General features: G+C 36.6%; 1 protein-coding gene across 1 annotated transcript in view; it reads left to right on the forward strand.

The window, feature by feature from the left end:
- The window catches only part of TNKS (tankyrase), a 161,831-nt gene that overhangs the window by 31,514 nt on the left and 115,020 nt on the right, over positions 1-15,297 (forward strand). The window contains exon 3 of the mRNA XM_040965836.1: positions 6,376-6,471. Within this exon, the coding sequence (XP_040821770.1) occupies positions 6,376-6,471 (96 nt within the window). The remainder of the gene's footprint in view (positions 1-6,375; positions 6,472-15,297) is intronic.

A 15,297-nucleotide genomic window follows, 5' to 3' on the forward strand; every position in this document is an offset into this window, starting at 1 on the left:
TGTGGGACAGTGTTGTATTCTTTACTTTGGGGGCTCTTATTGTTCCTTTTACCCTAATTAATCATTGAAGGATTAGTTTACTTGATCAATAATTGACTTTAGCATGATGGCAATTTCTGACATACTTACCCTACAGGTTCTTTTTACACCTGTTTTCAGCTGACAATTCTTTAATGATTTAGTTAGCTCTTAGCTGATGTTAGATTTATTTTTATTTTGTTTTAAATCCAGTTCTGTTTATTGTTTATAGTCTAAGAATTGGGTCAAATAAGCAAATCTATCATTGCTGGATACAAAGGCTTGTATTATTTAAATTGTGATTTAACCCCAGCAATCTGTACCATTGTGTAGAATAACACTAGTTACCTGAATTTTCGTATTTACTATTATTGACCAATCAGTCCTTGATGATTGAAAAAATATGCTAATTTGGTTATTCTTGTGCCATAATGAATGAGATGTGTCTTGGTTGAAAAGATAAATGTGCTTTTAAAAAATCTTTGTCATATGTATGTATACAGTCTTATAAAGGCATAATTATGTCAGCAAATACTGTATGTATTTCAGTGGCAGAGAATTTGTGAATATATACTCCAGGAAATATATATTTCAGGTTTTTAAAACAAAAGTTTATCTTTCAAAGCCACTGTGTATTGATGAGAGTCATATATGTTGAAGGTTGTCAATAGTTTGGTTCTTTGCTATTTTTGTTATAAAATTTCAAATTTAATTTATTTAAGATCTGAGAAACTTGATCCTTGATATGATTCAGTTTTTGAAACTCACTCCGATAGTTAAGTGTCTCTATGTCTTGTAGTAAGATGTTTATGAAATAGAAAAAATTTTCAATATAAACAACTTGTTTAAAATTTATTTTAGAATTTATTATGAGTAGTTTTAGACTCAAACTGATTTACATTATTTTTAATAGTGTGTGTGGTGTTTGTCAAGTGAAAACTTACTAAGCCTCTTTCCCTAATTCGTTCTAGAAAATTTGCTGTTTGTACCTTGGAACGTTGACGTTTCTACTTCTGTCTTCTGAAGTTAATAATGCCTGTAGATAAATTGAGTTTATCATAACTGTACTACTTCATATTTTTCTAGGAATTTGACATAATAAGGCTTTGTAAAATGTAGAAATATTTTCTTTTTATTTGAAATAATTTTTTTAAAAAGATTTACTTATTTTTATTGGAAAAGCAGACGTACAGAGAGAAAGAGAGACAGAGGGAAAGATCTTCCATGCACTGGTTCACTCTCCAGCTGGCCTCAACAAGCAGGAGCTAAGCCAATCCGAAGCCAGGAGTTTCTTCTGTTCTCCCATATAGGTGGAAGGTCCCAAGGCTTTGGACCATCTTTCATTGCTTTCCAAGGACACAAGCAGGGAACTAGATGAGAAATGGAGCAGCCAGGACATGAACTGGTGCCCAAATGGGATCTGATGCTTGCAAAGCAGAGGATTAGCCATTTGAGCCATCACACATTAAAATGAAGTGAATTCTTAAATTTGGTAGTTTTAAGGAATGGTGTGCAGCTATGTAACTCAAGTCTTTTCTTTCTGAATCTGGTTCATTGTAGCTACATGCTTGTATGAGAGATGGAAAAATCATATACCATTCCTACTCATTTGAAACTGGATTTTGAATATAGTGGTCCTCTGTTAGGCTTACTAGAGGTTCTTTCTACTCTGTGTTTTTCATTCCTCTTAACTCATAGAGATGATAAATAGATTTGGGCATGCATCAGAATCCCTGTTGCCTTATGAAGAAGATAAATGGATTTGTTATGCACAAGTTGAATAACTAGAAACAAGAGTTAAATTGGATTTGAGGTTTGGTCATGTTCTGGTTGCATATTCAAATGGCCAGACTATGCTTGAATTTTTATATGGGATGTTTTCCAGATTTTAGTTTCTTCTTACAAATTTTACTTTGTGGATTGTTTTAGGAAATTTGCTACAGGCATTATGCCACTGTTAAAGAAAAACCTGTTTTACATTAAATGTGCTATAAATGCATATTGATTTCACAAGATGGAATTTCTAATTTTATTATGTTTTAATAGTCACTTTTCATTGTCACTTTTGATGACTCAGAACTTGGAAAACAAATTTTGAAGTGTCCGGAGTAAAATCTTAGGTGCTGCCACCTCAAGTACAGTTTGGCATTCTTGAGGTTGTTTTCTTTGTCTTGTGCATGTGCCTTTCTTCTGTTGTCAGAAAACAGCCCAGTACATGTCCATGTGATGTACTAGAGGTGTAGAGGCACTTCAGAGGGAAGTTCCAGCTGAGGAATTTCTTCGGAGTACTCCTGGACATTCTAACGTGTATCCAACAACTATCAGGGATTATGGTCTCAGCTTGGTGTTTTGTTTTCTTTTGCTAAAAAGGTGGGAGGATAAGGTTCTACCGAAACCAATTCTTTTGAAAATATTATTATGGACGATCTCAAGTCTTAGTGTCTCTGTTGTTTGTGACTCTGAAAGGTCTGAGGCCTTCCTCACCAGATCACTTACCTCATCCAGCTCTTTTACCTCCAGAGCTGGCAAGCCAGACCTAGACAATCTTACATGTCTCCTGGCTCAGTGCTTCTCAAATTGTGTGAGAGGACCAGAGGTTTTTTCCTCTCAGTGTATGATGGATGAGTGATTTTGTGAAATGCAAATAAAATGAAGTACTGTAAAAAGTAATTTTAAATGACAGTTCTGAATACTTACCCTCAGTTTCTATACTTACCTATTGTATAGCTGGATTACAAATAGGTCTGGGCCCACTAATGGTCCATAGAGCACAGTTGGCTAACGATCAGCCTAATCCAGCCTACTCTTTGTTTTTGTATGGCCTGCCTTCTAAGAATTATTTTTATATTTTAAAATAGGTTTTTGAAATAAAAGGTATTTCAAACCACATAAAAATTGTTTGAACTAAAAATTTCCAGTAAGTTTTGTTGAAACAGTTATACTCACTCATGTAAGTTTTGTCTGCAGCTACTTTTGCCCCATAAAGGTAGGGTCTGGGCGGAGATGAGTGGTTGAGAGGGAGACCAGATGGTCCACAAGATTTAAAGCATTCACCATCTTGCCCTTTACAGTTTGCTGATTCCTGCTTTAGAACAAAGCCTGGAACTATTGGCATGGCTGAGATTACAAATAAGGCCTGCATTTCCCAATATGCTTTAGCTGTTGGTTATTGTCAGGCTCTGTGCTCAGCACCTTTGCATTATACTTTAGTTCTCATTTAATCATCTTTGCAGCAATCCCGCTATCTTTTATGAAAGTTAGAGAAGTTCAGAACCCTGCTGCTCTAATTGCAGATACTTGTATAGCTCCCTGAACTCTTTAACAAAAGCTAGTGTTAATCATGTTCAGAAAATGCAGCTACTTCTTTCCTGTTGCTGTGTTCCTGTGTAGTGGATGTCTCTATGTTCAGATGTAGTGAACAAGCAGGTAGGAATTCAAAGTGTTGAAAATGTATTCCAAGGAAAAAGATTACTCCTTTAAAAGTCACCTAAAGTAAAACAAAGCTGCAACTAAATGTAATGACAAAGTTCTGTTGCCAAATAGGAAAGTTATGATTTGTAAAATGCTGGTTGCAACAAAGTAACTGAAGTTTAAGGTGACTTTTTGAAGAGCCATCTGGCTTTCAGTACTTTCCTCTGCCACTGCAAAGCAAAAGTCCCATCATCAAATTGTCAAATTTTGTTACATAAGAATATTCCTATATCTCTTGTTGAGAATGTGTCCTGAAATTTCTGGGACATGCAATTAAAAATTTTGATTTTTATGGTATTCGTTACTTTGTTTTCTTATTTCTTTGCATATTATTACTCAGCATTTAAATTTAGATAGTAATCAACTTCGAGACCTGAACCTGCTTTAGGATAAAGACTTTATAAATTATATAGTCCCATTGTAGGTTCTCCAGGGATGGGGGAGATTCTAAACAGCACTATTAATTATGCACATATAAAAGGTAAAAACAAAAACAACCCACTGTTGTCTGATATTTGTAGTCATCATTTTACCCTGTTTAACTTCTAAGTCAGTTTACAAACATCTGGAAAATAATAGTGTTCATTTCTTACATTCAGGAATGAAATACTGTACCAGGGGGTGTCTCCCTTTATGTTGGGAGGACTTATTGCAAGCCCCAAAATGAATGCCAGAAACTGAGTAGTACTCAGTCTGTATGTTCATCATGCTTTTCCTTGTATGTATGAGAAAGCTTAGTTTATAAATTCAGCACAATACAGGATTGGCACCAGTAACTAATACAGCAAAACAAACAGTATGTTGTAATGAAAGCTGTAGAAATGTGATTTCCCATGACATTTGCAGTTGGATTTGACAGCATAACTAACACAGGTTTATTCCTTCTTCACAAGTTTACTGACACTTTGTTCTTACCATGGATTTAGCAATCTTAGTATATAATTTTTTTTTTTTCATTCCTTGTTAAGTCAAGAGCTTTCACTTAGAGGAAGCACTTTGACATTTCTTTTGTTATATTCGCACTACCATTATCAGCACTCCTGGGCATTAGGGCTGTTGTTAAGTAGAGTGAAGATTCCTTGAGTTGGCATTCTGATAGTGGATTGGATAACCAAGACCACTATTAAGTCATGAATGAGCAGGTTGCACTTATAGCATGAATGCAATGGATGCATATAGCACGGATATGCTGGACAAAGGGAATGATTCACATCCTCTTTGGACTCAGACTGTATGACGTCGCAGCATGCTACTCAGAAAGGTGCTAGCTTAAAACATAAATTATCTTAAATTTTTCAATTGATGTTTTTTAGGCATCAGTTGACCATGGGTAACTTATCACAGGAGGCCTAACTGTAGGTAAGAATAGAATCTTTACCGTAGAAAGTCTTTGCAAGATAGCGCTGCATCTTCTCATGCCACAGCTAACTTTTATTATCCTAAGTACAAAACAGCCTAAGCAGATGTAAGACAAGAGATAACAAATGTTCACATTCCTAGCAGCTGTGTTCTAATTCTGTATAAGGCTATTGTTTAGCTGAAGCCGTTGACACCCTGACCTGTGCATCCAAGGAAGAGAGGGAGCTTTATAAACAGCTTACCACTTAGGAGGATTGATTTCCACATATTTCAAGAGAACTCTTGTACTTACTTTAGCAGGGGATTGTTAATAAGTAAATATTAGGGGCTCATCAATGATAGTAGCTCATAACTTATAACTAAACTGTACTTGAGTAACTTGGTTCTGCTTGGGCCAGAAATGTTTCAGATTTCAGATTGATTCAGTTCTGGGATCTCTGCATTTAGATAATGAGTTATCTTGGAGTTGGAACGAAAATCTCAACATAAGTTTAATTTGTGTTTCATATACACTCTGTGCAGATAGTCTGAAGATAATTTTATACAGCATTTTTAGTACACCTGCATTTTGACTGCAGCCCGTTAAATAAGGTCAAGTGTGGAATTTTCCATTTGTAGTGTTCTGTGGGTGCCCAAGAAGTTTAGGACTCTGGAACATTTTGAATTTTTAGATTAGCAATGCTTGTGTTTATTAGTCAGTGGCTAGATAATGTTACAGCAGCTTTCTCCCCATTCACACACATACCTACAAGCCAGATGTGGCTGAGAAATGTTTCAGATTAATAAAATATTACTTCTGGATTTTATTTAAGCAGTGATTCTGTCATAGATTCCTCCACATCTAAGAATTTTACTAGTTTCTACCCAGCATAGCGTATGTATGTGAACTGAGTTTCTGTTTCTAAAAATTTTTGATGGAAAAAATTATTGTAGGGAGATCTTTTTGCAGTTCCACTGCAGGGGACCAGAGTTGCATGCATTACCATGTCTGTTAAACTTCCTGGAAGCCAGCCAGCGTATTATGGTGAGTTTCATATGGAAGCGGTGAGCCACTAAAAGGCTTGCACAGTCTCATAACTATTGAGGAGAGAAAGCGTTGGGAAATTCAGCAGTAAAGCAGCAGCAGCAGCAGCAGCAACAAGCAGCCACAGTGGTAGTAAAGACAGTGCAGGTTCAGAGTTAGCATCCTTCACAGAGAGTCAGGGAGCACAGAGCTTCCCCTGCTGCTGCCTAAAGCAGGCAATCCGAAGCTGTCGATTGCAAGATTTTTCTCATTTCCTGTTTATGATGTTAGACCATGTGACACTACTGTACCCTAAGTTGCCAACTTCACCTTACTCTGGAGAAGGTCCTTTGCTGCAGTGCTTTGCTCCTCTTTTTTTCCTTTCTTTTCCTTTCTTTTTTTTTCTTGAAAGAGAAAGAAGTGTGCAATGTATGTTTATGCCTACACCATGCCGAGGCGACACTTACCAGTAAATAATCTCTGTATCCCGGAGGTAAGATACTGTTTCTGCTTCCCCTGCACAGTGCTGCTGCAGCACGGAGCGGATCCAAACATTCGGAACACCGATGGGAAATCAGCCTTGGACCTGGCAGATCCTTCAGCCAAAGCTGTCCTGACAGGTAAGGAAACAGAGCTATCAGACCATTCTGTCTGTGGGACCAATAGCTTGATTTCAGTACATCTTTATGCGTGGGATCCTTTGTTTCCCTGATAAATCTAACAGACATATGTGTCATCTACTGCCTTCTCATTGATCTGTTATGTCTCAGTTGCTGTGCTGTCATAAGCATAAGCAACGCGATTGCTTATTCTACTTAGAATTGGAATATAAAATCATAACCTAAATTATTCACTCATATTTTAGCCATTTTTGTGATTTATGTAATTTCGTGGAACCTCAGCCAATTGTTTCTTTTTAAGACCTTCACTGTTGAGCCAGCAAGGACATTTGTGTAACTATAAAAGTAGCTTTGATTGGAAAGACAACCTGCTGCCTTATTACTTGGGCCGAGAGTTAAATATGCTGCTGCTTTGCCCTTGCCTCCTCCCTGTTTGTATTTCTACTGTATGTTTTCACTTTTTACTATGATGCTAAGCTGTTTTGAACTGAGCCATACTTCAGATAACCGCACATTTTTGTCTTAAGTATTACTTTTATTCAAACAAATGTCAAGAGCCGGCAAAGAGGAAATGTTTCCATAGAAGGGAGCTCTCATAACCATATAGAAAATAATGCATAGGTGATAGGATGTTGAGCAGCTGTTTTCGTTGATCTTCACTCTCCGGATGCTGTATTGGATCTGTTTGTGTTAGTACCGGTCTCTGAGTCCTGCTGCCTTTGCCTTCTTTGCTGAACTGACCTTTGGAATCCGGAGCCACTGTCGCTGCAGTACCAACAGAGCTGCTTTAGGTGATGGGAGAGTAAATGACTTTTAACCACCTTTTCAATTTGCCCATGTTAGAAGATAATAAGCCTTTTGTTTTCTAAGTTCAAAGTCCATGCTATGCATATTAACAAAGATTCTGAGGTGAATGGAAACTATTGATACACAGAAATCTTTGAAAATATATGGAGTTTTTGCTTGATTACTCTGCATAGAAAGACAGCTTCCCACTGTGCTGAAACTAATATAGCCCTTGGTAAATCACAGCAATATGATTTTTCTCAATTAATAAAAGGTTAGGTGCTTTCAGTTACTGAATCAAGTTTATGTACACAAGAAGACTAAAGCTATTTAAATCAATGTCAATGAAAAGAAATTTAAATATAGATGTCCTGCTTTAAATAATACAATGGAAATACATAGCCTCAGGCCTGCTTAGGTTGTGCAGCCTTTCAGTCTCCTACCAAAGCCCAGAGCAGGGAGAGCAGCTTCACAGTGGTCTCCGGCTCAAGGAGAAATTGAGATCCTGGCAGCACAGCCACGGTCTATTATAAATGCTGAGCAAGGCTGGCTCTGTATCCAGGCGTCCTCCCTCTGACCTTTCCTTCTCTCTGATTCCCAACACCTGCCCTGACTACTTCTTACATCCATTCAATGCAACATGGCCTTTAGGTCTACTTTTATATTTTAGAAAGACATTTGTGTAAGTTATTGATGATAAGTTGCCTTTCTTTGTAATAAATTTCAGGGAAGTTTATATTGCCTGTTGTTAGTTTATATGGACTGGACATTCCTGGAGGACAGATGCCATATCCATTAAAATTGATTTGAAATCCATCTAGTACTGTTCTTTGCCTAGCTAGGAAGATATTAAATTCTTCTTGGTCATAATATTGATTTAGTTAATCTTTTTTTTTCCAAGGAGGTCCACTCTTGGAAATAACCTCTAACTTTTCAAGTATGAAAAACTAAGTCTAGTAATAGTTGTTAATTCTGATGAAAAGATAACCTAGTTCTACTTACATGTGTGTTATGTAACAGTGAAATCTATTCCAAAGTGTTGTCAATTAATAAAAGCAGGTTCTCTACTAATAGATTATTTACAGTAAATATATAGGGGAAGTTTTATTTCTAAAGCTAAAGTTTAAAAATTAAGCATTTTTAGGAGGGTACCTTTTTTTTCTTTTTAAGAAATGTCTTAATTTGTTACGTTTTCATTACTATGCCAGATGCCGTTATAGTACCACTATTTACTTTGCACTAAAGTTTTTATTCTTAAATATTCTTTCTTTGGGAATTTTCTTACTGAAAATTTAAATCCTATTTTTCTGGCTACTGCTATGCCTTAACCAAATCTGTACAAGTGAGCATGTATCTTCTTTAAAGAAACTTAACAGTCTGAACATGTCTTTTTATTAAACAAATAAAAATGTGACTGACAGAGGGCCACCCCCTTTTACGCATAAGGAAGGGAGTTTTAGGAAGCTATACAAAGCAGCAGAATAGCCTTGGTTTTACAGTTAAGGAGTCCCCAACATTGAACCATTTGCTTAGGAAAGTGCAGTTAGGTATTCAAAAAAGAACGTTTAGTTGGACTGAGCAAACTGCTGCAGTATTGTGTAAGAGGGTGATGATATGCCTAGGAGAAATCTTTTTTTGTTTGTTTTCCTTTTTGTGATAATGACTTTGAAGTTCTAGGTCATCAACTAAAGGATTTGGAAGTATTTAGCGATTGGTTTACTTACTTTATTTTTTAAAAAAGAAACGTGAATATGAGAAGCTTAGAAGAGTATATGCAAATTTTATTGAAAAGGAGCTTTGATGTATTATAATTATGGTTTTTAACAGGTAACAGTTTAGCCTCTTTTTCCAGTTATAAAAATGCATTTTGAAATGGATGGGGGAAATGAGAAAAACATGGTAAAGAAAAAAGTCGTTTGTGATTCTAGCACTTAGAGATAGCATTTCATTGTAGTTTATATATATTTTTTCTGTGAATATGTGTATTCTCACTCTTCCTTTTTAATCAGATGATCCTCATGTGTTATATTATGCTTAATAATATTTATACTTTTAATTTAACTGTGTAGATATTTCCAGAAGGCATATAGTATTTTTGCTCAACATTAGTTTATAATTACCTCATAGCATCTCTCTATGAATATATTTTAATCCCTTAGTATTTAACATTTACATTGCTTTTATCCTTCATTCTTCTTTGTGAATTTAGAGTCATTTTACCAGTTCACTGGAACTGACTGCTTTGTTGCCATGTTGAATCCTAACATCCATAAACATGGTGTATTTCTTTGTTCTGAATGTTCACATTTAGAGAATGAAGGGGTTTCCCATTTAAAGGGCTACAGTGCCTGTGATAGAATCATGGGAGAACTGCATTGACGTTAAAGGTGGTTGGCAGAGGAATGTTCATTGCAGAAGGCTAGGGTTAGGGCTTTTACCCAAATAAAGGGTATTTTCTGGGGGTACTATCAATCTTAGATGATGGCAGTGGGATGCAGAGTCAAGAACAGAGATAAGAGCTGACTGAGACTGAACATTTGGAAAAGGTTAGGTGACCACAGGGAGGTTCCAGGGGCAAGCGTGGTGGATTATAAAATGGGTGGGTGCGGTATAGTTATCACACGGCTGCTGAGATGACTGGTCCTAGTAGTTTCTAGGAAAAATAAGAGAATGAGAAAATAAATTTATACTAGACCATCTCAAGAATAAGTAAGCTTCAACCTGGGTTCATTTTACCTCAAAGGAAAACAGCTCTTGATGAGCAACCTTCAGCCTCCAGAGGAGTCAGCTGTGTTCTTACTTAGGATGGCTTATTTAAACCAGCATAATGTACCTGGGACCCTACTTTCCCTTACTCTGTCTTGTTACTTTCCATTGCTGTTGGGATAAGACTTAAAGACTTCAACATGATCCATGTGGACTTAATGATCTGGACCCTACCCACTTAGGTCTGGTAGCCAGAATCAGCTCAAACCACACTTTAGGATTCCTTTTTTCACACTTTGCATCCTGCCTATCAGTCATTCAGGGCCACTGGTCATTCCTTTTGTTGCTTTAAGCGGCTCGGGCCCACACCTTCCTTTTTTTCCACCCAGTGACCTCGTGGGTCTCTGAACCTCCCTGGTTGCAGGACTTCACTGGGGTGAAGTCTTTCTAAAGTATAAATCAGCCAAATGATCTGAAACTTCTTTGGCTCACTGACCCTGAATAGAAGGAACTCTTGCTTCGGCCCCAGCCGAATGCTTGCTAGTCCTTAAACAGCTGATGATGCCCTTTCCTTTTATCTGGGCTGCCATTGGCTATTCATCGACATGAACTCTACCTCAAAGCTTCACATGGTTTATTAGTTAAATTTCTGCTCAAACGTCTACTCAGAGAAGCTGCGATGTTCTCACTCTATGACTTTGTTACCTTGTTCTCTTGATACCTGCAATTGCTGTTTTGTCAACTGTTTGCCCCAATTGAGTGGAAACTTCGTAAGGGTTTGGGCTCTTCTTGGTCTTATTCACTTCTTTATTTCTAGGACTTACAATGATTAAATAAATGAAAACATCTAAGTTCTAATCACGAGTAGCTGAAGGTAGCATATTTTCCAGACCCTAGAAACATGTTAGCCATTCATTATTTGGCCTCTCATATGTCACACAATAACCTTAATAAAAAATGATTTGGATTTCTTGTTGTCATGTGTGCTTCTTAACACATAACTGAATTGTTTTTTGATTTGAGAAGCAGACAGATGAAGGAATATTTTCTGTATGCTGATTGACTCTCCAAACACCCACAATAGTTGGGGCTGAGCCAAGCTGAAGCTAGAAGCTAAGACCTCAATCCAGATCTCCCACTTGGTTGGCAGGGATCCAGCTACCTGTTGCCTTCCAGAGTACACATCTGTAGGAAGGTGGACACAGGAGTGGTGCCAGGCATTGAACCTAGACACTCTGGCTTGGGGTGTTGATATACATTAGTCTTGGTGCCCAGTCCACACAAAATGCATCTTCAGAATGTTTCAGTTGATATTTCAAGTGAAAAAATGTACTGATTCTTATCAACAGATTTCTTGTCTCCTTGGTTGAAAGCATTTCAATTCTAGAAAGATTAATCTGCCGGTAGCTATCACATGAAACTTCAAATGTCCAACCAGGGCCTGATGTTGACTCTTTTCTTCAGTTCTTCTTAATGGTTCTTCTAATGTGGCAAGTTGTACATCACATGCAGTATATTTTTACTGTTAACCTACGTATTTGAAGACAGGTTCTGATGCTGGTACTCTGAACTTATTTAGTTATTTATGTTGTTAAGAAGTGCAGTTGTTCAAAGTGCATCCTAGAAAATCAGCCCCAAGAGGAAATAAACCATATGTTACTTTTTAAGATAAGTGGTGTGTTTTTTCACCTGAATTTTATAAAGGGAAATTATTATATTAAGATGAGTTCTTGTTTTTTTAATTACCATTAATGTCATAGCAAGGTCTTGTTGTTGTTGAAATGAAATAGTATGAATACTTATTTTAAAAGTATGCTGAAAATGTTACTCCCTTAATTTTGAAAAAAAAAGTTTTTAATTTCAGATGTGAGTAGGACAACTTAAGGTATTGTTATTAAAAGTGGTTGAAACACTTTTTTGGAAACCTTAAATCATGAAAATGAAAATAATATAAAGCTAGTACCTTCTTAAAAACCATAAACAACGTAAGACACATTAATTTAAATTTTACAAATATTATTTGCTCCTTGAACGCAACATTCAGAGGTTTACTTGAAGCTGGTTTTCTCCTTTTCTAGCATTTGTTCTATACTTTGTATTACATTTTTTTTCATATTATATAGCAAACTAGAGTTTCTTTTAAGGAATTAAATGACTATATATAAAATGTACCAATAATTGCAAATACCCTCTGTAGCCTGAGTGAGCCAGGTGCTGTGGCCTTCTGGGGCTTTGATACTCAGAAGGAAGCTATGGGGTAGACTTCGTTGTTCCTGTTTTCATAGGTGGAGAGGTTAAGTTGCTTTTACCCTGTGACTTGTACACAGGATGGTTGAAGGAAATTGTTAGGATTTGAACTAATGTATTTTGGTCCCTCAAGTCATTGCTCTTATATACATATAATCATTGTACTTATTGTTGCTTTTTTTTTTTCACCTTGTGAATCTTTTTATTCGTTTGGAAGGATGTGGTCGTGCCCAATGTAAAAATAGGATCAGATCAGCTGAAAAACTCAGGGCTCAAATCCAATTTAATATAATGCTTTTCTACTTTAATAAAGAGTCTTCTTTTTCTAAAAGATATTATTTACCTAACTAATGTTACCTGCAAGGCTCATCACTGTATTATTATAATAAACTGAACTAATTTGGTAATAAAATTATCTATCAAACTTTATAGATACTCTTGTCTTTGCTGTAATTAATCAGTCAGCTTGGTTAACACTCAGTGCTTTTCAAAAAGCAGTAGTAGCAATATTTAAAATGTTTGAGTTATTCTTAGGGGCAGCCCAAGTAATGCAGCTCAGCTCTGTATGAGTTTCAGGCAGCTACCTGCGCACATGGAATGGAAAGAATCCAGAACTGTCTGTTTAAATAACCCGGCACTCTAAGACTTTAAGCTGTTCCCATCAACTGTTTTATGTAAGTAAAGCGATTAGGCTTATATCATTAGGAACAGCATGATCTTTCAACTCTTTGCAACAACATATTTGTGAAGCATAATAACTTATCAGAATATGCTCTGTGAGCAGCTGGCATTTTCTCTAATAAACTGTATCAACTGTGTATTATTTTCATTGCAATTTGTACTTGAGTCTTAACTAGAACCAAATTGTTGCTATTGAAAATTATTCTTTGAAAAATTTATTATAATAAAGTGCTGTTAATATTTATTTTCATAAAATAACACATTGACAGAATTCACTAAAGCTCTGGTATTATAATGGTTACTAACTCTAGTCATTAAAAATTTGTACTAAGTGTTTATTTTAATGTAATTGTAGATTCACATGCAATTGTAAGTAGTAGTATAGGAAGGTCCCCTGTACCCTTTATCAGTTTCTCCCAGTGGTAAGGTCTTGCAAAAAATGTAATATAATATCACAGCCAGGATATTGACATTAATACAGTCAAGATATAGAACATTTCCAGGATCAGAGTTATTGTTCTAGTTTTTTCCTATTTTAGTAGTTTTGTTTTTTTTTTTTTTTACTTTCTTTAAGAGATTGCATTTTTATAGAACTAAAAAAGGGAATGTTTTTATGGAACTGAAAAAAAAAAGGCATACCTGTTCATTGAACACAGCAAAACCCACTCTCTGACATTCAGGAGAGTGGAGGAAGATATTTTATAATGAGCAGAACAAGGGGTCTGCAAGTTACCACTTCACACTTAGATGCGGGCTTCTTTTACTTTCCTTTAATGTTTCCTTTCCCAAGATTTCTTTTTATGGGACCCACATAGTGTTATAGCAAGTGAGTCGTCTGCTTGTCTTGCTGGCGTCCCATATGGGTTCCAGCTGCTCTATCCAGCTCCCTGGTTATGGCCTGTGGAAGGCAGTGGAGAATGGCCCAAGAGCTTGGGCCCCTGTGCCTACATAGGAGACCCATAAGCAGCTCCTGGCTCTCCGCTTTGAATCAGCCCAGCTCTACCCATTGCAACTGTTTGAGGAGTGAACCAGCAGATGAAGATCTGCTTCTCTCTCTCCTTTCCTCTTTCTGTAACTCTGACTTTCAAGTAAAATAAATAAATCTTTGTACAAATTTTCTTTATTTATTTGAAAGACAGAGTTACAGAAAGATAGGAGAGATCTTCCATCTGCTGGTTCACTCCCCAAATGTCTACAATGGCCAGGACCCAGCCATACTGAAATCAGAAGCGTGGAGATGCATCTGTGTCTCACATGGAGGTGGCAAGGCCCCAAGCCAACTTCTGCTGCTTTCCCAGGCTTATTAACAGGAAGCTGAATTAGAAGTGGAGCAGCTGGGACCCTAACACTGCTATGGGCTGCCTGTATTGCAGGTATTGCATTGCCACAGTGCTGGCTCTATTTCCCACTTAATGGTCCACAGTGCTTGTGGCCTTCCTTTGATTGGTGAGCAATAGGAGATTGCTGTGTTCTTCTACAGATGCTGTGAACAGATTCAACTGTGATGTTTTCTTTGTTTAACCAGGACCTTGAGTTCCTGTGCCATCTGTAGAGTCTAGCATTAGGTTACTAACTAAGAGATAATGGAACTCTGAATCTTGTGACCTCAGGTCTTGCACATTCCACCTGACGCTTGTACTGTCCCCTTAACTTGAGTTAATCTTTAGTATGGAGTTAACTTAGGATCATCACAGTGAAGACACAGGAGTTGTAAAGTCTACATTAAAGGCCTTAGGGATAGGGTCTACATTTCAGTTAGTCTTATTTCTTCCCTAAATGTTTGGTAAATTTCACTAGTGAAACTCTTTGGGCCTATTACTTATTCATTTATTGATTAAATTTGTAACGGGTATAGAACAGATCAGATTATTTCTCTTTTTGTGAGTTTTGATAATTTGTATTTCAAGGAATTACCCACTTTCATCTAACCTGTCAAATTTGTGTGTAGGGTTTAAGATTTTTTCTTCTTAGATATTTAATGTATGCAGGGTCTGTGGTAATATCAATTATTTTTGTTTTCTCTCTCTGATCAATTTTATTGATCTTTTAAAAAATCAGTTCTTTGTTTCATTGATTTTTTTTCTCTCCTGTTTCAAATTTTTTTTCCTTTATCACTTCTTGCCTTTTGCTAATATTGGGCTTGTTTTGTTCTTTTCCTAGGTTCTTGAGCTCAGAAAACTGAATGAGACTTGCTCCTCCCTCTTTTCTAATGTACGCATTTAATGTTACAAGTTTTCCTCTAAGCACTGCTTTTGCTGTGTCCCACAAATTTCATATGTGCTATTTCGTTTTTGTTTTTTAAATTTTGATTTTTGTAAAGAGGACAGATTTCATGTATTTCATAGGTACAATTCTAAGATAACATTATTGACTCCTTTTTGCCATCTGCCATTCTCCAAGACCCCG

The sequence above is a fragment of the Ochotona curzoniae genome, unplaced genomic scaffold (genome assembly GCF_017591425.1).
Source record: "Ochotona curzoniae isolate NIBS_2020 unplaced genomic scaffold, NIBS_Ocur_1.0 scaffold_4505, whole genome shotgun sequence".
NCBI classification, from domain to species: Eukaryota; Metazoa; Chordata; class Mammalia; order Lagomorpha; family Ochotonidae; genus Ochotona; species Ochotona curzoniae.